The sequence below is a fragment of the Schistocerca piceifrons genome, chromosome X, assembly GCF_021461385.2.
Source record: "Schistocerca piceifrons isolate TAMUIC-IGC-003096 chromosome X, iqSchPice1.1, whole genome shotgun sequence".
In the NCBI taxonomy this organism is placed as follows: domain Eukaryota; kingdom Metazoa; phylum Arthropoda; class Insecta; order Orthoptera; family Acrididae; genus Schistocerca; species Schistocerca piceifrons.
In genome coordinates, this window is record NC_060149.1 from 406906339 (window position 1) to 406930000 (window position 23662).

The 23662-nt window shown below is 40.9% G+C and overlaps 1 protein-coding gene across 1 annotated transcript in view; it reads right to left on the reverse strand.

The window, feature by feature from the left end:
* The window catches only part of LOC124723182 (protein MON2 homolog), a gene marked incomplete in the record, with an annotated part of 216575 nt that overhangs the window by 168393 nt on the left and 24520 nt on the right, over positions 1-23662 (reverse strand). The window contains 3 exon segments of the mRNA XM_047248376.1: positions 1967-2092; positions 3365-3607; positions 6046-6228. Coding sequence (XP_047104332.1) covers positions 1967-2092; positions 3365-3607; positions 6046-6228 — 552 coding nt within the window.

Consider the following 23662-nt stretch of genomic DNA (forward strand, 5'->3'; position numbering starts at 1 on the left):
CTGCAAGTAAGAAATAGAGCAAAATTATTAGTTAGTAAGCACATTGAAACATCTACATTTCTGTATATGAAGTCTGAGTCTCCGCCACTGCCAACATTGGGCAATGAAAGATACACTTTTCATAAAAAACAAACTAACTACTATTCATGAAATAGTTCAATTACTTATTTATTTAATTTGAAAACAGAGTTTCAAACACAAATAGTCCTTATAGATCAACTACATAAAGTCCAAACTTGTGTATTATATCATGTTTGTACTTTTTCCACAGTTGGGTACAATTAAAGTATCAAGAAAAGCCTATACCACCATATACGAGGGTAATCCCAAAAGTAAAGTCTCCTATTTTTTTTATAAGTAAAGAAATCTGTGTGGCAGTTGGTCACACTGTTATGAAGAGTGCTTCATGCACTGTGTGTAAACATGCACACGCCACGCTGAGGTGCTCAGTCTTGGCTTGGCAGCTGTTGAGAATGGAGCTCCTGTTGGATGTTACCGCCACATGCGAATTGCACGCAGTTATTTGGTTTTTGAATGCAAAGGGCACTGCATCAATTGAAATCCATCGCCAATTGATGGAAATGTATGGTGAGTCATGCATGGATGGATGTCAAAGATGTTCGTAAGTGGTGTAGAGAGTTCGCAGCTGGTCGGACCGAAATTCACGACGAACAAGGGAGCGGGAGACCATCAATTTCTGAGGAGACAGTGTTGAAGGTTGAGCAAAGCATTCATGACGATCGGCAGATCACCCTGGATGATCTCTGCACGTCGGTTCTTGAGGTTTCCCGAAGCACCGCTCACAGGTTTTTAATGAAAACATTGGACTACCGGAAGGTGTGCGCAAGATGGGTGCCATGCATGCTGACTGAGGACCACATATGGCAATGAGTTGATGCTTCCCGTGCATTTCTTCACTGCCTTGCAGCCGAACAGGACAACTTTCTGGACTCAATTGTCACGGGTGACGAAACTTGGGCACACCACTGTACACCTGAGACCAAGCAACAATCACGCTAGTTCATAACTTTCTGAACAGCACAGCGGCAAGTTGGTATGACATGGGCATACAAAAACTGCCACAGTGTCTACAAAAATGCATCGAGAGAAATGGTGATTGTGTCGAAAAATAGCTAAGTGTTCAAGCTGTAAACTGATGTAAACCATTGTAGAAATAAACAGGTCTATGTACTTATAAAACAATAGGAGACCTTACTTTTGGGATTACCCTCATACATATATAGGTTATGAAACAGTTTGATCATGAGATTCTCTTTTCATGTGAAACAATTTCAAACTATTTTCTTAAGTGTGTCATTCATAGAGTTTCTTAAAAGTGATCGACAATAGACAATAGACTGGTTAGATTCCATACAGCATGTAACAACTATTCATAAGAAATGTTTATTGAGCATTTTTCACCACTCTGATGGCTCACTAATAGTATTACTTTCTCCACAGTATTAGTGGGATATATTGATCAGTTATCCTGATATTCCTTTCAGAACAGATTATATGACTTTAATTCTATCCTAAAATCTGCCTGTTCTCTTGGTGTAATGCTTGGTTTTAGGCAGTGCAATAACATTCAGCATTCTGAAGTACAGTCTGTAGTGAAAGCTTTGTAACTGCTTACTGTATGACTGACTATGTGACGGTAATTATGTGATGAATAAAAGAGTGCTGATTTCTTGAGACTATCTTTCTGTATTAGTACTGATGTACTTAAAAATTAACTCTTTCAGCTAGAGACAACCAAGAATAAAGTTATATGGCATAAAATGTGCGATTGGCACCATGAACATGGTTTAAAATCATTTGAAAATTTTCAAACCTAATCATTTTTACAGTATGAAGCTAAATTTAGCAACCTAAGCAGCTGCCAAAAGATTTCTTTTTCTTTTCTTTTTTTTTCTTTTTTTTTTGCATAAAAAACAATGTCTGTGCTAATATATTCAAAATGTACCTGGTAAAATACAGATGAAAAATTTGTCAGGACTGACTCCAGCAGTTCCAAGCCAAATGTGCGTGTCATCTCAGTCATTCCAATCAACCAATATGGTTGATCAGCATTTACAAGCTGCACAAGGTCCTGATCAAAACAAAAAGAAAATTCAATTTTACCTACATTTTTAGACTTAATACATTTGATTAGAGCACATAAATGACTAATTTAGTTTATAAAAATGTCATTCTTAATTAACCCTTTCAGGCCCTCTGGATAAAATTGTGTACATTAACTTTTACTGTGTTTAAGCTGCAACAGAAGTATTTTTTCCTAATGGAAACCTGAATGTTCAACCTTTTCATTATGCCCAAGTGCTGCCAACTGTTGGGCATCGCTATGAAAATATCAGCAAGTCAATACAGCAGTGTGCAGCATTTCATAAACACCAGAATACACGGATGTAGTTGGTTCGCTATATTCCACTGTATAAATGAATATTGTCATTATTATTCTGCAGGTAATTATTGAGTGATCATTTTACTATTTATTACAATATAGAATATTTCATAATTAGTTATTTCAGTCCATAAAATGAAGCCAAGTGTACACAGTATGTTTTGAAAATGGGTACACATGTTTGTATAAATCTTGCATCTAAGGGCATTACGAAACTGTGTAACAGCATTACAATATAAAGAAAACTTTTCCTTCCACCAGAAAAAAAAACTGGTCTGAAAAGGTTAATGTAGGCTATCGTGAGCACACAATGACAAAATATTATCATTTTATTATGTAATAACTCACATAAAATTATTCTGCCCACTTTTTATTTCATGCACAGGTGCAACAAGCAGCTGAGTGTTGCTTGCAAGTTTCATCTGCACTACAGACAACAAGAACTAATATTAACCTAAAAATTGTAAGAGTGAAATATTGGGAATACAGAAAGTAAGGCGAGAAAATATTTTGGAGGTGGGGTTTTGTGGACAGCCTTTCCCTTCCACACATGTAACAGTTATGTTATATGCTGACAGATGATCTTGTTTTCATACTTCCTTTTTACTTTTTGTTTCCCACTGAAGTTCTTTCTATCCACTAAATTCATGCCAGCCGCTTCCCTTCCACCATGAATAGATGACAAAACACTGTAACCATAACATCTGTTTTGGAAAACCCTCATCAATACTTCATTCTCATTCTTACACACGCATGCTCGCACGCACCCACGCACACACCAAATGTATGAAAACAAGATTATCTGTCAGCATATAACTGTTAAGGATGTAGAATGGAAAAGATTAAAATAATAATAATAATAATAATAATAATCGAAGAATTGTATAATCTTGCACAATGAGCTCTAGAAAAGACTCAAGGCACATAAAGTAAAGGAATAAGAAGAAACATCTCACTAACCTGAAACATTAGATATGCATCAGCAGCACATAGTCTTAAACCTTTAGGTGCAACATTACTAGGAACTTTCAGCTCCTCCAGATTAATATCTTTCTGCACTCCTGTGTCACGATCATAGTATGCTTCATCTTCGGCAACAACTCTTTCAAATACTAATGAAACTAATTGTCTAACAGTTGCTCCAGCAGTATTAATAGTTGTTGAATCTTTGGTAAAATGTAAACGAAAACAAAGAACCAAATTCTGTAAAGAAAGAACATTTCAAAATTTTCAGCAACAGAAACATCAGCCGACCTCTACACAATATTTTCAAATTTACAGTAATATGGCACAGTCCAGTGCACCTAATTCAACCACACCAGACAATAAAATTCTCTCACTCAGAAAGTCAAAGAAAAATTGAAATACTTCATACAGCTTTTTTTTTAATTTTACACAAACAAAAACTTCATAAAAATAAAAGAAATAAAGACAACTTTTTCAGTTACATTTACAAAAACAGTTGCTTTGAATTGTTTGTTGAGTTCTTGGTTATCATTCAAGTCGGAGGAAATCTTGGTTTTCATACCAAGAGATTTAAAACACAGAAGTCCTGAAACACAACAAAGTTTACATTTCAGCCAAGATCTCAGTCTAACCATATATTTATTAATTATGAAAAAATGGATGTTGCAGAGGCTAACTAATGACAGACTAATTTTGAACCCCACTTGCAACCAAATAGTGCACTATCAACAGGCAATATCAAAGATCCAGTGGAGCTATTAATAGTCTGCAAAATGGGTATCTACTGACAACTCAGATTGTATTACGTGACTACTCAAATCCATATTACCATGAAGAAATTCCAGTGTAACTTACAATTATGTTACAAGATTTGTTCTTGGGAAAGGTATGTCATGACTGGAATTAACGTTTACTGTAACATCCATCAGTACTTACTCTAACACTGTTGACACAACAACCCAGTGTTAAGAAGTTTATCAGCTAAAGAAAACGCCCCTGGCTCAAATCAATTTTCTGGCCAAATTAGGTCCTAATTTTTTAAAAAAATTAGGTCAATCCTCCCTTTCTGCTATCCTGCAAAGGTTCATTTTATTTACTTTTATATGTACACTCATGATCAATTGAATCAGACATACCTATTTAGTCACCAGGTAGCATTCCCTTTCACCCTAAATATGTCAACACCACATTGGGGCACTAACACTATGAAACACCGAAAGTGCACTGATCCACAGCCACTCTGATGCCCACAGCTCACAGAGGTCTGTCAGAGATCGAGCCAAGACACACACATTTTCCTCGGATATGCTTAATAGGATTGAGGTCACATGACTTCATGAATTATGTAAGCATTGTCATGCTCATGGAGTACACCTCAAACCATTCTGACAATTTCTGAGTGATAGGGTGGTGCATTGTATGTGTGGTGCTGCAGGTGAACCAAAGGACACACTCGGACCAATTCCTATGTTGTTCACTGGGAAGAGGAAAGGGCAGTTGGATTGAAAGCCACATTTGCACAACTCTGACAGACCACCAGTTGTATTATTTTCCCCACAACAGAACTGGGGTATGTTGAGTAGCCAGCATCTATCCTGATATTCCTTTCAGAGCTGATTATGTGGTTTTAATTATGTTCTGAAGGCTGCCTAGTCTCTTGGTGTAATGCTTGGTCTTAAGCTGCCCAGTAGCATTTCAGTACTTTGAAGTACTGTCTGTAGTGAAAGCTTGCCATATGATTGACTATGTGACAGCAGTAATGTGTTTGATTCTCCATGCAAGTTCCATCAGTTTACAGAATGCTGCCCTGTTGTCAAGTAGGATGCATCATCTCTACAGCTACATAAGCACTCCACAGCCTGTGTACAGTGCATGGCAGAGGGTACATAGTACCAACATTATCAAGTTTCTTTCCTTCCATTCATAAATTGAGCAAGGGAAAAAAGACTTTAGAATTCCTCTGTATGTGCTCTAATATGTATTATCTTTTTCTCACGATCCCTATGTGAGATATACATTGGTGGCACCTTTGAAAACAGGTTTTCTAAATTTAAACAAGGTTTGGTGAGAATGACATTGTCTTTCTTCCAAGAATTGCCATTCAAGTTCTCCAAGCACTTCTTTTACACTTTCATGTGGGCATATCAACCTGTTATAATCCTAGCAGTTTGTCTCTTGTTCAATGGGTAAGTGGCAAGATGCCAACAGTTGTGAACAACAGTACCCACTACAAAGGAAAGTTTGCCCATAGATCTTGGTGCAGAAAATATTGTTCATTGGTGAAACTCTACCACAGCAGTACTTCAAGTACAAGCTACACAATTAAGCACTTCTGTTCGGATTGTGAGAATCACCTCACTTTGAATGTTATCAGGTTTATCATTTGGTCTCTCTCTCTCTCTCTCTCTCTCTCTCTCTCTCTCTCTCTCTCCTGCACACATAGACACCCCCCCCACACACACACACACACACACACACACACACACACACACACACACACAATAGAGAGTATATTACGCATTATATTGAGAAAGAGACAGTAAGTAATGATATGTAGTAAAAATTTAGCAATGAATACTGCACGATGTCTGCTGAAGTCTCATTTTTCTAATTTCTAGATATTTTATACACAATTGTAGACATATGTTCCAGATAACATTCACACTGACTCTTACCCTTGCAAGCGTGTCACCATGTACAACAGTATTTGTAGTCAACAGCAAAGTGACACTCTGCAAGACCTTAACCTCCTCAGTCCCAGATTCCATTAGCATCCAAAGAGTATCAGTTATGTATCTTGCTCCTTTCTGATCAACAGCCTGCTGAGTCATCAGCCGCTGCATTATTCCCAGGCATAACTGTAATAAAGTAACATTGATGTAGATATGACAAAATGTAATTCTCTAATGCCATAAAGAAGACAGAGTCAAAATGAAAACAAAAAACCTTACTTTAAGCACAGAAATACATAGGTGAGCTATGTGTACAAGAAGCTGGGAATGGTCTACAGCTTTAAGTAGCAGATTGGAGGGTTTGATGGGAAGTGTGAAGTCAACAGTTGTAGTAAGATGAGTGAAAGTGTACAAGGAAAGAAGAGGGTGGTGTAATCTGATTTTGAGTTTTGAGGTCAAGAAACCTTCAGAGATTCAAGACAAAGTAATAGGAGTTCTGTTCAATTCAATTATTTTTATATCTGTTATCGAGAAACTCTAAACAGTTTGTACATATTCATCAACCATGATAAAATACAATGCATTATACAACATATACAGGATGTTTCACAATTCCAGTTGCAGGCATCTGGGTGTCGTAGAGGGGCCTTATTGATAAAGCTTTGATAAGAAATCCATATCCAGAAATATCCAGTTTTGATATAAAATAAATGTGAAGATCAGATCACTTTCAAGTATCCTGCTTCATGCAATGCAGCCAGAAGATATAATTAAGGGATAAGAAAGATTTGAGCTTAATGTCTCATTGACACTGAAGTAATTAGAACGAAGCACTAGCTCACCCTGATTCAAAGCTGGGGAAGAAAATCAGCCACGCCCTGTCAAAGGAACCATCCCGACACAAACAGCAGTTTTTGGGGACTCACAGAAAACCTAAATCAGGAGAGTCAGATGTGCATTGGAACCATTGTCTTCATGTCTCCATCAAGTGGGAGATTTAAAGACTTTCAAATGTATTTTACAGCCATATGGTACATTTCCAGACATGAGTTTCTTATCAAAATATCAACCAAGTCCCCTCTGCAATCCCTAGAAGCCTGTGAAACACTTCGCATAATCATAAAGTACATTAACAGCAACTATTGTTAATATATCATATAGAAATAAAACATGAAGTTGAAAATATAATTAAATAAAACAATGTAACACAGGAATTTAATTAAAGTTTAAGTAAATAACTTTCAGCTCATTGTATGTCACCTGTTATTGGTTGCCTTGGAAGAACTCAAGGTCTTTCAACTACAACTATACCAACTACACATATTGTTGCTACATTCCTCCACATTGCCGATAATGTTAAGTGCTGGCTCAGCAATGCCCAAGTCTATGCATAGTCATGTGGGAGGGCATTGCATTCTTCTTTACTTCTTTTTATTTTATAATGCCTCCAAGTTCAATAATAGCTGTGGTTGGTTGGTTGGTTGGTTGACTTTTTTTTGGGGGAGGGGGGAGGGGGGGGTAAGGGACCAAACAATGAAGTCATCAGTCTCTCGATCTAAGGATGGGGCATCCAGGAGTAGAGATGTCCACCAATATGTTTTCTTATCTAGTCGGAAGATTCAAAACAGTGCAAGTTAGACAGCAGAAAATGTAATCGTCTAGACATCTTTTGTACCATCAAAAATAAAAACAAGATTAAGGAGATGGCGAAGTCGGCAGGTGGGCATCTCCAGGGCTCTGCATGCGACAAGAAACGTCCCACCCACAGCTGTCCCACCCCTGAGCCATTACTGCAAGAGTTCCCATTATTCAACAAAGTGTGACACCCAGAACAGAAAACTGAGTGGAGCAGAAAGGAGGCAAATCAAATCTAAAAATGATTAAAACAGAATAAAAGAGAGATGAAACAGTAGCCTGGTCAAGGAGGTAGGGTTGGGGACTGCCTGACCTAGCATATAGCGTGAGACACCCCATTCCCAACCACTCTTGCCCTGCTCCAGTGCTAGATTAAAACCTTATAACCGAGAATAAAAACCACTTTCATGGAGAAAAATAAGAACCAGTTCAACCATCCATGAATCATCTGCCAATATTAAAGGCAATGATTCCAGAAGTCCATATTTAGCATGGATGGTAAAAAGAAGGCCCCCAAGCATCCATCAAGATACGAGCTACTGTATGTAATGTTCCATAACCACAATGTGAGGGTGGCCCATTACACAAAAGAAAGCAACGGGTTAACCAGGTATGACCAATGCGGAGATAGCATAGGACTGTGGATTCCTTCCATGGAAGCAAAAGGAAGGGAACCATGCTGCAGTAGTCTCCTCGATTGTGATGAGTTTATTAGATGGAGCAGTAGCCCACAACATGCCTTTCTACCTCCGAGTGAGCAGAGACCTTATGTGCACCTGCAAATCTGCACCGCGTGTCGGCAAAGTGAACAGGCAGTGAGTAAGTGCTCCTCTACCCGAACAATCAACCAGTTCATTCCCTGGGACAGGTGCATAACTTGGGACTCTGAGAAATACAACTAAGCAGGCAGCATAGCAAAGGTCAGTGAGAAGTTCATGAATAGACGATACCAAAGGGTGGCAAGAACAGCATTGGTCAATAGCCTCTGCGTCAGTACATATTAGAACACAGTCAAGGGAGGCGCGTTTAGTAAAATGGAGGGCTCTGCTGCCGGCTGTCAGCTCTGCCATAAACATACTACACGTTCCCAGCAAGAAATGGTGTTCCACACTGGCAGGAAATGTAAAAACATAGCCCAACTAATCCACAGTTTTAGAGCCATCAGTGTAAAAGGTGAAATCACCATGAGTCTCTTGAAGAACTGGACACAACAGATTCCAAATGGTCATGGGGGCGACCAAGACTATAGGACCTTGGAAAAAATCTGTCCTAGTCTGTGGCCTGGGCACCATCCAAGGGGAAGTGCATGAGAAAACATGAAGAGCATAATCCAGGAAGCAGAGATGGAGATCTTGGCAGAGGGAAGAGTGGCAGATTCCAACTGGTAGTTCCACCTAAGGGCGGCTATCAGGATGATGATGACACTCTTCGTATGTAAAGGGAATGGGACACATGCAATGACCAGGCGATTGAATAAGAGAGTAAGAGCTGGTACTGCTGAATCTGAAGGGGAAGATCCCCTCTTCAACAAGGAGACTGTCTATGGGACTAGTCCGAAAGGCACCTGTGGCCAGATACACGTCACAATGGTAGACTGGGTCTAGCAGTTTTAAAACTGAAGGAGCCACTGAGCCATAAACCTGGCAACCATACCCCAGTCAGGACGCACCAGAGCCTGGTAAACCTGGAGAAGAGTAGCATGATCCACACCACAAAATGCCTGCAGGAGGGGGGGGGGGGGGGTGGGAACAAGCCTGCTGAATTGCTGTTTCCAACCTAAACAAATGGTCAGTTGTGGGTCATGCCTCCCAGAAACTACATTTATAGGGGGACAAGGGCCACCCAAGATTTGAGAACCCAGCATAATCTGTGGACAATCAGCCTTTCAAGCAGCTTCCACAGTATGTTGGTGAGGCTGACCGGACAGTAACTATCGAGAGATGTTGGGTCTTTGCCTCGCTTAAGGACTGGGACAACTATGCTATCTTTCGAGTGTGAAGCGAAGGCACCTTGGAGTCAAAGACATCTTAAGACCCAGAGAAGATGTTGCCTTTGGGGAACATTCAAGTGTTGCATCATCTGATTGTGAACTGAATCAGGCCTGAGGCTCTGTCGTAGGTTGAGATAAGAGCCTGAAGTAGTTCCCCGACAGTGAAGGGTTCATTATAAGAATCAGCCTGGTAGGGAGTGAAACATAATGGGACCTCTTCAATTTGTCACTTCTGCAGTAAAAAGGTAGCGGGATAGGAAGAGGACACCAATGCTGTCACAAAATTGGTCGCAAGATGTTCTGTAAGAACCAGTGAATTGGTAAAAAGTCCACTCTGTAAGACAAGACCTGGAACAGCTGCTGAACACTGGTGACCTGTAAGACCATGGAGCTTGGCCCACACCCACACACCCAAAACAAAGGAGACATAGCACTCCCAGCATTCCTTCTTAATGCGTTTCATTATTTAGCGAGCCTTAGCACGAAGTCGCTTAAAAGCGATTAGGTTGTTCTGCGAAGGATGTTGTTTGCATTGCTGCAGGGCTCATTGGCAATCCTGAATAGATACTGCAATGTCTTTGATCCACTGCGGCACTTGCCAACTCAGAGTGGGCAAACTGTAGAAAGGGGAATAGCAGTTCCAGCAGTGGGGGTGACGCCTTCCACAACCTCATCAATATGATATGACAGAGAGGTGGCAAATGTAATAGCAGAGTCATACAAAGGCCAGTTGGCTCTGTGAAATGCCCAATGTGGTTGTCTTTTCATTTGGTGATGACACAGAAATGAAAGGATCGCCAGAAAGTGGCAATTGTCACAAATTCCATCATGAAGTAACCAATGTAGCTAAGCTACAAGATTAGGGGAAGAGACTGTTAGATTGATAGGTGAAAAGGTGCCAAGGTCAGCACTGAACTGGGTAGGAGAACCATCACTGAGGTGGCACAGATCATGGTCTGTGAGAAGCTGGTCAATAAGAATATCCCTACAGTGGTGCTTCCCCACAGGGGGTGGTGCGCACTGAAAGTCCTCAAGCAAGAGAAAAGAGGGGAAAAGATGCTGGATTGATGTGGTCAAATTAACATAAATGGCCTGCCTGGAAGTAGGTAAATGTTGCAAAGAGTAATTGCCAAGGTCATTTGCACCCACACCGCTATTGCCTCCAACAAGGTACGAAAGGAAATCCATTCGCCAATGACATCTGTACAGGCCAAAGTACAGACCCCTCCAGCTGCCCTCTCAGGACTGGCGCAGTTCCGACAGAATGCACGATAACCACCGAGTTTTGAAGAACAGCCACCAGTGAAGTGCACAGCTAAGAGAGCAATGCAAACTGCAGAAGAGGAAGAAATAAGATATTCTAGTTCTGGCAGGTAACAGCAGTACCCATTATAATTCCACTGAATGATCATATAAAAGGTAGCGAGGTTAGATGTGAAGTGGACAGGAGGGCCATGACACCACATGATCATTGCCTTTCACCACTGAGAATCAACCCCCATCCACAAACATCAGCTCAGAATTCAACTGCGTAGGTGGATCTGGTGCCTGCAGGGCACCGGAGTAGCCTTGTCCTTATTATTCTTCTTCTTCTTCTTTTTCCATAACCTTTGAAGGGCAAGGTTCCTGTAGGGGCTATCAGCATTGAGTGAAGTGACAGATGAAGATCGGACAGCCCAGGGACCTAGAGGCCATGGCTCCTTCATGCATTGATTGGTGTCTGATCTCCTTTACTGTGGAAGAGGAGGGTAGTGGGGAATTTTGTCTTTTTTTTTGGGGGGGGGGGGGGGGATGGTCTAAATGTTAGCATAATTGACTGTCATATCAATCGATAATATTAATGCATGAAACACATATGGACATCTGTGTGTAAAACTTTGCACACTGTTCTACACTACTACAGGGGAAATTGATTCTCAGTCATCCTGTACAACTGTAGCATTCTTCTGTGAAAGGTAACTTTCTCCCCCACAGACAATGCTGACATTTAGTTCACAGACAGGCTACCTTATCAGCATTTCCTGTTCAATTCTCCTATGTAGGTAGACAAAGTAACTTGTCTTAGCTCCTGCTTATACAGTGGAGTTATTGTCAGCTTATTAACTGAGTTTATATTTGCAGCTGTGAAGTGAGTTTTTATGAAAAAAAAAAAAAAAAAAAAGCTCAACAGCTGGACCTCTCAAATGCCTACAACACTGAAGAGCCTGCCCCATGCATGACATGCTGTCAATATGTATTCAACAATGTTGATTTCATCGTCTCCACTCCCATTGGCTGGAATATATTTCCTAGCCTGAGGGATATCAAATTCACCGCCCCAGCCTCACCTCTCCCAACATCTGAAGAGTTCCAGAGGCTTAAACTGTCTCCCTCTGCAACACATGTAGATCACCTAGCTGTTATGGAACTTCAGATAATTCAGTGTAAGACAAGCAATGCCTTACAGCAGATCACTGTTCTAGTTTTGAGCATTCCAATTCCCACCAGCTTGTACGATATACTGTCACTGTGTGGAAAGTGCCTCCATTCAGTGCAGCTCACTCTAGTAGTGCCAGGAGTTCCTGAATGCATGAGATTTATGCAGTCTACCAGTAACACAATTAATCATGGGAGAAGTGCAGTAACTTTCTGCTCATTCATTAATTCACCACAAAGCGAGTACAACATAAACACACGGCTTTACAATGTGCTGTCAATGACAGCAGCAAGGTGCCACATTTAACAATTCTCTCTCTTTCCCACCAACACTACATATGTCATTGGCACCACACACTGAGATTAAATACTTCTCATTCATTGTTTATAGGAAAATATTTTACATAAAACCTCACTTAGTAACTGCAGATATGGACGCAATTGAAAGTAACTATTATATATAAATGAGCTCTGTCAAGAGAAGTAAACAAAAAATACTGGGGAGGGATAGTCTGTCTGTGAACTAAAAATTGAGCAACACTTGTGGTGCAGGAAGTTGCCTTTCCTGGATGAATGCACCAGCAGCTGTACAGTATGACTAAGAATCAATTTCCCCTGCAGCAGTGTAGTACAGTGTGCAGAGTCTGTCCATATGCATTTCTTGCTTTAGTGTTATTAGTAACTCATATACTCATACCTTTATACCACATAGTGTTAACAGACTTTGTGGAAAATAAACAACCCTGAGCATGTGTGTGCACTGCATCATCAGCATATTATAAGCTGTGCTGCAGCAGGTTGGTACAACTTTGTGAAACACCCTGCAGCTGCTTCTGGTCATACCGTGGGATAGACAGAGCAAGGAATCAGCTGCTCATTCTTCAATTTGCAGACCTATGAAGGGGGGAATTACATGACATCAATCTGGCAACCAACAACCCCTCACACTTCTACCCCCGCCCCTCCCCTCCAATCCCTAGCCCTCGACTATATTACACCCACAGAACATAATTTATGCCTTAATATGATTCTACAGCACTTAAACATGCTCAAGTAATTACTATTTGTTCTTAATCCATTTCGTTTAACAGTAACCACTGAAACACTATTTTTAATAATCTGCAATTTTCCGTTCCCTACAATGTGGAAACTCTTAGTCCTAGTGAAACAATGAATAGGACCTTTCTTGTCGGAAATCTGATTTAGTTTAATTTTGTGCTGGGAAACATTTCCAATAGAATCCATGCTTCTCAAGTTATTTTTAAAAAACAACAACAACAACAACAACAACAACAACACCAACAACAACAAAGTGGTCTTTAAATACACCCACCCTCACACCCACACCCTGCTGGTGGGGATTATTAGAATGTTGTTCATGGCCCTCCCCCTACCACTGTACAAAAATTTGAGACTACATGATTTTCCTTGGTTGACTGGACTAACTGCTCTTTGGATATAGTGGCATTACTTTCATATTTCGAGAATCACCAGTAAATCCTCAACAGGTGTAGCATGTAAGGAAAAGGTGAGCCTCAGTAGTATGCTTCACTATATTTGTTGCATTATCGTTCGCTAGCTCTCCAGTTGAAGACACTGCACCAAGACACTGGCAGCAAAGCCAACGTTAGAACTGAAGGTAGCTTCATGATATTAGCACACAACATACAGTGGTAATTGACAGTTGGCAGTGCCATCACGGGTAATCTTATCCCCAATTCCGACCACTTTCTGAGTAACAGATTTTACATGTTCTAGTAAGTTCCTTTTCTCATCTAGAAGAATGCCTGCAAACAGTGCTGCATTTTATACGGGTCCATTGGGCCTCAGGGAAGGATCCTGGTGAGAGAAATTCTTCCCTTTATAAGCATATCAGTGGTTTTATGAATGGCTACAGCCAATTTGTCAACTTTGCACCACCACTGCATCTGAACAAGCACATCATTTATGTTTCCCTTAAGTCTCGCTCTGGAGCCAGCAGACATAGCTACTAGGATGTGATCCGTATATGCAGCACCACCTTCAACATTTTCTTCCCTATCTAAAAGACAGAAGTGGAATTCAATGCTAAGTTCCCAGAACATAGGGGTCACTCATGGAGCTTTTGACACAGCCTTTGGTAACCTTTTTTATTACCTTGCTCTGCCCCAAAAGTCATTGGATGGTTTGTCCACTGAAATAATCAACAACACTCTTGTATAGACATTTAAGGACCCAGAGATCTCCAAAACATGCAGACATAGCAGGCCACCGAAGATCTGAAGAGCTCTATTAACCACATAATCTACGGGTTTCCATGTTCTGAACCCATACTGGCATTGGTTCAGCACCAAGAGCTCCCATGTACCTACAACTGGTCACAAAGCACATGCTCCTAAACCTTGGCCAAGGTATTTAACAAGAAAATGGGTTTGTAGTTTGTCAGTGTTGCTGCATCTTTACGCAATCTATTTTTAACCACTACTGCTTCAGTTCTTCCCAAATCAGTGGTATACCATATCTTCGCAAAGTTTCATTTACAAAAAGTGTCAAATAAGGCACTCCAGTGGACTGATCATTTGCGCGACAATGTAGATGCCATCAAAATCTGGTGCCTTTCCAGTTTTCAGCTTGAAAATTGCAATAGCAACAGTTTCCTGAGTAAAAGGTAACACCAACACCTTATTGCCACATTCATTATATAGTTCATTTCAAATGTGTACATGTTTTTCTGAGCGTGTTTTCGTGTTATCAGGAAGTTCAGCTGACTCCCGTAACCCAACAATTACTGATCCAGCCTCCCTACACATCATGGACATGACAGTAGGTCCCTTAACCTTTTCAGTCAACAATATATGTGATCTTCTTCATATGTCAAATTCTAGTTGCCTTATAAGAAACTTCTCCCCGATATATTCTTTCAGTTTCCTACAACAATGTTTTTTAACGCATCTTAACTGCTCTGTACTCATGGAGACTCACAGTGCACTCTGGTTGAAAGTGTGTTGATAAGCTCTTCTTTTTGACCTTACCCTTCATCACAATACGGGAAGGTCCAGTTCCCTAGGACTTCAGCCTGACAATTTATCTTTTTCTTGGGAACATGAATGTCCTGTGCTCTCTGCAAGGGTTCAGTTAGAAGCTGTGCACCCAAGTATACGTGGATTAGAAGTGATTCCACTGGAAATGATGTAATGTAGGCAATTAAGCCACTCCAAATTGCTTTTCTGATACCTGATGTAGAGAATCATGCTCTTCTGTTTGTCACAATCTATTGTTGCCATTTTCCTCTTTGGTGACAACTGCATAATGCTCACTGGATGACAGGTGCTAGAGCACTTGCTAGCAATTAATCTTAGCTGCCGTCATCCAGTCTGCTAAACTGACAACTATATTAGTGGCAACATCTGCTCGTCCCTCAAATGTATTTGACAAACCCTCTAGCTTTGAAACAATGAAGTCCATCTCCTGTATTATGTCCTCTTAGTATCTCATCCATGAGCTTATCTATTCTGTCACAGAGTGGATTTTGAACCATGGACCTTGCCGTTGGTGGGGAGGCTTGCGTGCCTCAGCGATACAGATAGCCGTACCGTAGGTGCAACCACAACGGAGGGGTATCTGTTGAGAGGCCAGACAAACGTGTGGTTCCTGAAGAGGGGCAGCAGCCTTTTCAGTAGTTGCAAGGGCAACAGTCTGGATGATTGACTGATCTGACCTTGTAACAATAACCAAAACGGCCTTGCTGTGCTGGTACTGCGAACGGCTGAAAGCAAGGGGAAACTACAGCCGTAATTTTTCCCGAGGGCATGCAGCTTTACTGTATGATTACATGATGATGGCGTCCTCTTGGGTAAAATATTCCGGAGGTAAAATAGTCCCCCATTCGGATCTCCGGGCGGGGACTACTCAAGAGGATGTCGTTATCAGGAGAAAGAAAACTGGCGTTCTACGGATCGGAGCGTGGAATGTCAGATCCCTTAATCGGGCAGGTAGGTTAGAAAATTTAAAAAGGGAAATGGATAGGTTGAAGTTAGATATAGTGGGAATTAGTGAAGTTCGGTGGGAGGAGGAACAAGACTTCTGGTCAGGTGACTACAGGGTTATAAACACAAAATCAAATAGGGGTAATGCAGGAGTAGGTTTAATAATGAATAGGAAAATAGGAATGCGGGTAAGCTACTACAAACAGCATAGTGAACGCATTATTGTGGCCAAGATAGATACGAAGCCCATGCCTACTACAGTAGTACAAGTTTATATGCCAACTAGCTCTGCAGATGACGAAGAAATTGAAGAAATGTATGATGAAATAAAAGAAATTATTCAGATTCTGAAGGGAGACGAAAATTTAATAGTCATGGGTGACTGGAATTCGAGTGTAGGAAAAGGGAGAGAAGGAAACATAGTAGGTGAATATGGATTGGGGGACAGAAATGAAAGAGGAAGCCGCCTGGTCCAATTTTGCACAGAGCACAACATAATCATAACTAACACTTGGTTTAAGAATCATGAAAGAAGGTTGTATACATGGAAGAACCCTGGAGATACTAAAAGGTTTCAGATAGATTATATAATGGTAAGACAGAGATTTAGGAACCAGGTTTTAAATTGTAAGACATTTCCAGGGGCAGATGTGGACTCTGACCACAATCTATTGGTTATGACCTGTAGATTAAAACTGAAGAAACTGCAAAAAGGTGGGAATTTAAGGAGATAGGACCTGGATAAACTAAAAGAACCAGAGGTTGTACAGAGATTCAGGGAGAGCATAAGGGAGCAACTGACAGGAATGGGGGAAATAAATACAGTAGAAGAAGAATGGGTAGCTTTGAGGGATGAAGTAGTTAAGGCAGCAGAGGATCAAGTAGGTAAAAAGACGAGGGCTAGTAGAAATCCTTGGGTAACAGAAGAAATATTGAATTTAATTGATGAAAGGAGAAAATATAAAAATGCAGTAAGTGAAACAGGCAAAAAGGAATACAAACGTCTCAAAAATGAGATCAACAGGAAGTGCAAAATGGCTAAGCAGGTATGGCTAGAGGACAAATGTAAGGATGTAGAGGCCTATCTCACTAGGGGTAAGATAGATACCGCCTACAGGAAAATTAAAGAGACCTTTGGAGATAAGAGAACAACTTGTATGAATATCAAGAGCTCAAGATGGAAACCCAGTTCTAAGCAAAGAAGGGAAAGCACAAAGGTGGAAGGAGTATATAGAGGGTCTATACAAGGGCGATGTACTTGAGGACAATATTATGGAAATGGAAGAGGATGTAGATGAAGATGAAATGGGAGATATGATTCTGCGTGAAGAGTTTGACAGAACACTGAAAGACCTTAGTCGAAACAAGGCCCCCGGAGTAGACAATATTCCATTGGAACTACTGACGGCCGTGGGAGAGCCAGTCCTGACAAAACTCTACCATCTGGTGAGCAAGATGTATGAAACAGGCGAAATACCCTCAGACTTCAAGAAGAATATAATAATTCCAATCCCAAAGAAAGCAGGTGTTGACAGATGTGAAAATTACCGAACTATCAGCTTAATAAGTCACAGCTGCAAAACACTAACACGAATTCTTTACAGACGAATGGAAAAACTAGTACAAGCCAACCTCGGGGAAGATCAGTTTGGATTCCGTAGAAACACTGGAACACGTGAGGCAATACTGACCTTACGACTTATCTTAGAAGAAAGATTAAGGAAAGGCAAACCTACGTTTCTAGCATTTGTAGACTTAGAGAAAGCTTTTGACAATGTTGACTGGAATACTCTCTTTCAAATTCTAAAGGTGGCAGGGGTACAATACAGGGAGCGAAAGGCTATTTACAATTTGTACAGAAACCAGATGGCAGTTATAAGAGTAGAGGGACATGAAAGGGAAGCAGTGGTTGGGAAGGGAGTAAGACAGGGTTGTAGCCTCTCCCCGATGTTGTTCAATCTGTATATTTAGCAAGCAGTAAAGGAAACAAAAGAAAAATTCGGAGTAGGTATTAAAATTCATGGAGAAGAAATAAAAACTTTGAGGTTCGCCGATGACATTGTAATTCTGTCAGAGACAGCAAAGGACTTGCAAGAGCAGTTGAATGGAATGGACAGTGTCTTGAAAGGAGGATATAAGATGAACATCAACAAAAGCAAAACAAGGATAATGGAATGTAGTCTAATTAAGTCGGGTGATGCTGAGGGAATTAGATTAGGAAATGAGACACTTAAAGTAGTAAAGGAGTTTTGCTATTTGGGGAGCAAAATAACTGATGATGGTCGAAGTAGAGAGGATATAAAATGTAGGCTGGCAATGGCAAGGAAAGTGTTTCTGAAGAAGAGAAATTTGTTAACATCCAGTATTGATTTAAGTGTCAGGAAGTCATTTCTGAAAGTATTCATATGGAGTGTAGCCATGTATGGAAGTGAAACATGGACGATAAATAGTTTGGACAAGAAGAGAATAGAAGCTTTCGAAATGTGGTGCTACAGAAGTATGCTGAAGATTAGATGGGTAGATCACATAACTAATGAGGAAGTATTGAATAGGATTGGGGAGAAGAGAAGTTTGTGGCACAACTTGACCAGAAGAAGGGATCGGTTGGTAGGACATGTTCTGAGGCATCAAGGGATCACCAATTTAGTATTGGAGGGCAGCGTGGAGGGTAAAAATCGTAGAGGGAGACCATGAGGTGAATACACTAAGCAGATTCAGAAGGATGTAGGTTGCAGTAGGTACTGGGAGATGAAAAAGCTTGCACAGGATAGAGTAGCATGGAGAGCTGCATCAAACCAGTCTCAGGACTGAAGACCACAACAACAACAACAACAACAACAACAACATCTGTTGCCCCACGGAGACATGCAACTCATCCACAGATAGCTACTGCCCTGAGCTTATCTATGAGGGACATTTCGAAACTAAGTTTTGTCACTGTTTTTGACATGGAAACTTTATTGCCAAAAACAAATACACCATGGCACCACGAACTATACACATATATATATATATATATATATATATATCTCCACAACCGACACCCAACACAGACATTTGTCATAATTTACAATCAGTTTGAAGAACCTAGTCTGATAAAACTCTGTGCCCCATGATGCAATGAATTGTCACACAGCCTGCTCCACCACAACACTGGTTTGCATCTGGCACACAGGTCTGCTGCTACACTCTCATCCTTGGCACTCTGTACATTTATCATTCCTCCTCCTTCTCTGATGTCTCTTCAATTCCTGAACCAACAATGCATGTGGATTCATAAGGCATTTATTTGTATCACCCGGTGTACCAGCTTCTCTTTCAAAAACAGAGACAAAACTTATTTCCGACATGTCCGTCATATATAAGGTCTGATAGGATGCGAGTACTGCATTCACATATGCTTACTAAAATCCACGCTTTCTGCACATCCTTCACTTCTACTGTGACCATATGTTTGTCACACTGCTGTGCCACCTTGGTCTTCTGAACTTTCCCCACTTTTAATGACATTGGCTTACAGTGTCTCATCGTCTCATCGTGGCCAGTAATTGTTAACATATCTGCAGGAAAATGTGGGAGCCTATTGCTTATACAGTACAGTTGCTGCAGACTGTATGAAAACTGAACTCTTTGGTTAGTTTTCGTATTCAGTCAGAGCCAGTTTACTTCACACAGCATTAAACAGTAATATCTTTATCATTCGGCATGTACTGAGTGTGCAAAATCACTTTGGAGAGGAGAGGCTGGGTCAGAGAGTACACGTCCATATGTTTTAATAAAATCACTATATGTTGCTTGATGCTGATTGGTACATTTATTCTTGTGAACAGCTGCCAAAGGAGGTCACATAATTGTTTAACCTCTGTTGGTAAAGCATTCCTCCCAAAGAAACCTTTCTTATGTTCCAGTTATGAAATATGAAATAGATTTCACTTTAGGACGCCCAACTCAGATAACATGTCTAGGGGCAAACTGCAGCACACTGAAAAACTCTAATCAACTTAACTGCACCTTAAGTTATAAATTCTTGTAAAGTCTGTTTGAATGCTTTCAAGTATGATTTTTGGTAAGGTTCAAAATATTAGAAACAGTTTTCATATTAAATAAGAAGTTCTGATTTTCACTAAACTTCATTTTTTGAGATTTTTATGCCCTCCAGTGCTACCACAGGGAATACGGCAGAGGGGGAAGGGAATATGCAGATGACGATGCTGCATGGGCATCTACTGCTACAGGACATGCGGTAGCAATGCCATCATATTCATCAGTGTCTTTATCATAGACTCTGGCAGGAGATTCAGGAAGCTGCAACACCAGGTTGGACAGCTACAATGTAAGGAAGTCCCTCATTGCAGGCATTACTGCAGCAGGAACATTTCTCTCATCAGTAGCCTTTGCAGTCTGAGGAGTGGATGCAATGTTCCCCTACATGGTCTTTCCTTGGAATAAAGTTCGTGAACCTCATCTGGTGTGAGCCTGCCTATTTGTCTTGTGGGTAGCTCATTATGAGTCCTACCATCTGTGTTTAAGCTTCCTGAATGTTCAACTTCACTTACACAAAACTGCTGTAGCTCAAGTTTGTTTATCATACACTACATATTAGCGTGCATCACTATCCATTTAAAGAACTATCACCTAAGTTCCTTTGCAATTGCTGTCTCTAAGCTCCTCTGTAGTACCTTGTCATCTATGAAATTCACACTGCTCCTTCACAAACCCCATACTGATTGGTGCTGGAATGCTCTCAAAATGTGACACTGCTCTCCTTCACAGTGTAAGACAAGTTGCTTATGCCAAGCTATGGCACAACGCCAGTTCCTGGCTGCTGTTGATAGGGACAAATGCTCCCATATCCTTATGGTGTGTCTTCCATTATTTGATTTACACAGATCTCACAGAGTCGTTGGTCGCCCCCCTTTTGTGTTATTTTAGAATGGTCCATAGTTTATTCTAGCTATTTCACATTCTATCAGTGTTTCATACATTGCACAATCTTTACCAAGTCCATAACATTTTCTGGTACTGTTGTGATATGGAATGCAGACAGGTTTTTCTTTGATTTTGGTCATCATAAGAAATGATTACAAATGGTCACTGATTGCACAGAGACTGGGTGATTACACAGAGAGATGCACTGCACTTGGACATAAATAACTTTCCAGCTACAGCAGCAAAAGGGAACAGTTCGGGATATGTCAATGTCTACGTCTCTAATTCAGTGCTGCGTTTGGCAGCAAATATCTTTATTTGTAATGCCGTCATGAGGTACCAACTTTTCCATGATACCTCACATTCTGTGAAAGACATCACAATCTCAATGAAATTCTACTATAGGAGTTAACGTTAATAATGGTTCTGTACATCGTAACATGCAGAACACGCAGCAAGACCAAAACTTTCTGTTTAACTTAAACCTGAAATGAAAGAATGATATGTGGGTCTCAGTGAAACATTGATACAACCTTCAGTGACTGAAGTGAATGACTATTATGTACAGATAACTTTCAGCCAGTAACAAAACGAAAAAAGCCAGGAATGGTTATTTTCATCTTTGGAAAAGTCCAAGAAATTCTGCACAGCTTCTTCCACTGGAAAAAAGTGATGCCTTTTAGGGATTGCAAAGTGTAACTGTGGAACACTTCATAAACAGGAGACACAAACAGGAAAAAGTAAATCATTTAGTTAACTGCTTGATGATGGTTTGAATCCTTGAGTTACATCAAACCCAATACAGTTTTCAGAGTACCAGCATATGGTAGTATGAGGACAAATCAGAAAGTCTTTGCCCTACTTTTTTAGTCAAATTACAGTTGTAATTGTTCAGTCAACATATCCATTACCAGTGTTAGACCTTTCTTGGTTCAGACAGGCCTTATCTGCTGGTAGCTCCGCCGCATGGCACTGCTGTCATTTTTTGGTGGCAGTGCTTCACACATTTACAGCATTAGAGCAACCAAGTGCAATTCGTTTTCTACGGAGCAAGGGATGAACGTCCATTGAGATCTACAGGCTTATGGAGCCCACATATGAAGAAAACTGTCTCGCTTTGACAACTGCGAGGGGATGGTGGAGCTAGTTTGACAAAGGCCATGAAGTCTTGCATGATAATGAATGGTCAATCAGTGACGACAACATTACCCACATGGATGCAACGGTGAAAGCAGATTGGCGTGTGCACATCACGGTCATTTCCCAGGAGCTTGACATATTGTAGGGCAGTGCTTACATCATTCATGGGTCCTTAGGGTACTGGAAGGTTTCATGTCGGTGGGTGCCTAAGCAGTTTGATGCCATGATGAAATGCAAGTGAATGATGTCTTCACTGAACCATCTGGAATGGTATTCCAAGGAGAATGAAAGTTTCCTGGATCACATTGTTACTCACGATGAAACATGGATACTGCATTTCAAGCTGGAATCCAAGCAGCATCTACATCTACATTTATACTCTGCAAGCCACCCAATGGTGTGTGGCGGAGGGCACTTTACGTGCCACTGTCATTACCTCCCTTTCCTGTTCCAGTCGCGTATGGTTCGCGGGAAGAACGACTGTCTGAAAGCCTCCGTGCGCGCTCAAATCTCTCTAATTTTACATTCGTGATCTCCTCGGTAGGTATAAGTAGGGGGAAGCAATATATTCGATACCTCATCCAGAAACGCACCCTCTCGAAACCTGGCGAGCAAGCTACACCGCGATGCTGAGCGCCGCTCTTGCAGAGTCTGCCACTTGAGTTTATTAAACATCTCCGTAACGCTATCATGGTTACCAAATAACCCTTTGACGAAACACGCCGCTCTTCTTTGGATCTTCTCTATCTCCTCCGTCAACTCGATCTGGTACGGATCCCACACAGATGAGCAATACTCAAGTATAGGTCGAACGAGTGTTTTGTAAGCCACCTCCTTTGTTGATGGACTACATTTTCTAAGCACTCTCCCAATGAATCTCAACCTGGTACCCGCCTTACCAACAATTAATTTTATATGATCATTCCACTTCAAATCGTTCCACACGCATACTCCCAGATATTTTACAGAAATAACTGCTACCAGTGTTTGTTCCGCTATCATATAATCATACAACAAAGGATCCTTCTTTCTATGTATTCGCAATACATTACATTTGTCTACGTTAAGGGACAGTTGCCACTCCCTGCACAAAGTGCCTATCCGCTGCAGATCTTCCTGCATTCCGCTACAATTTTCTAATGCTGCAACTTCTCTGTATACTACAGCATCATCCGTGAAAAGCCGCATGGAACTTCCGACATTATCTACTAGGTCATTTATATATATTGTGAAAAGCAATGGTCCCATAACACTCCCCTGTGGCACGCCAGAGGTTACTTTAACGTCTGTAGACGTCTCTCCATTGATAACAACATGCTGTGTTCTGTTTGCTAAAAACTCTTCAATCCAGCCACACAGCTGGTCTGATATTCCGTCGGCTCTTACTTTGTTTATCAGGCGACAGTGCGGAACTGTATCGAATGCCTTCCAGAAGTCGAGAAAAATAGCATCTCCCTAACGCTATCATGGTTACCAAATAACCCTTTGATGAAACGCGCCGCTCTTCTTTGGATCTTCTCTCTCCCCTCCGTCAACCCGATCTGGT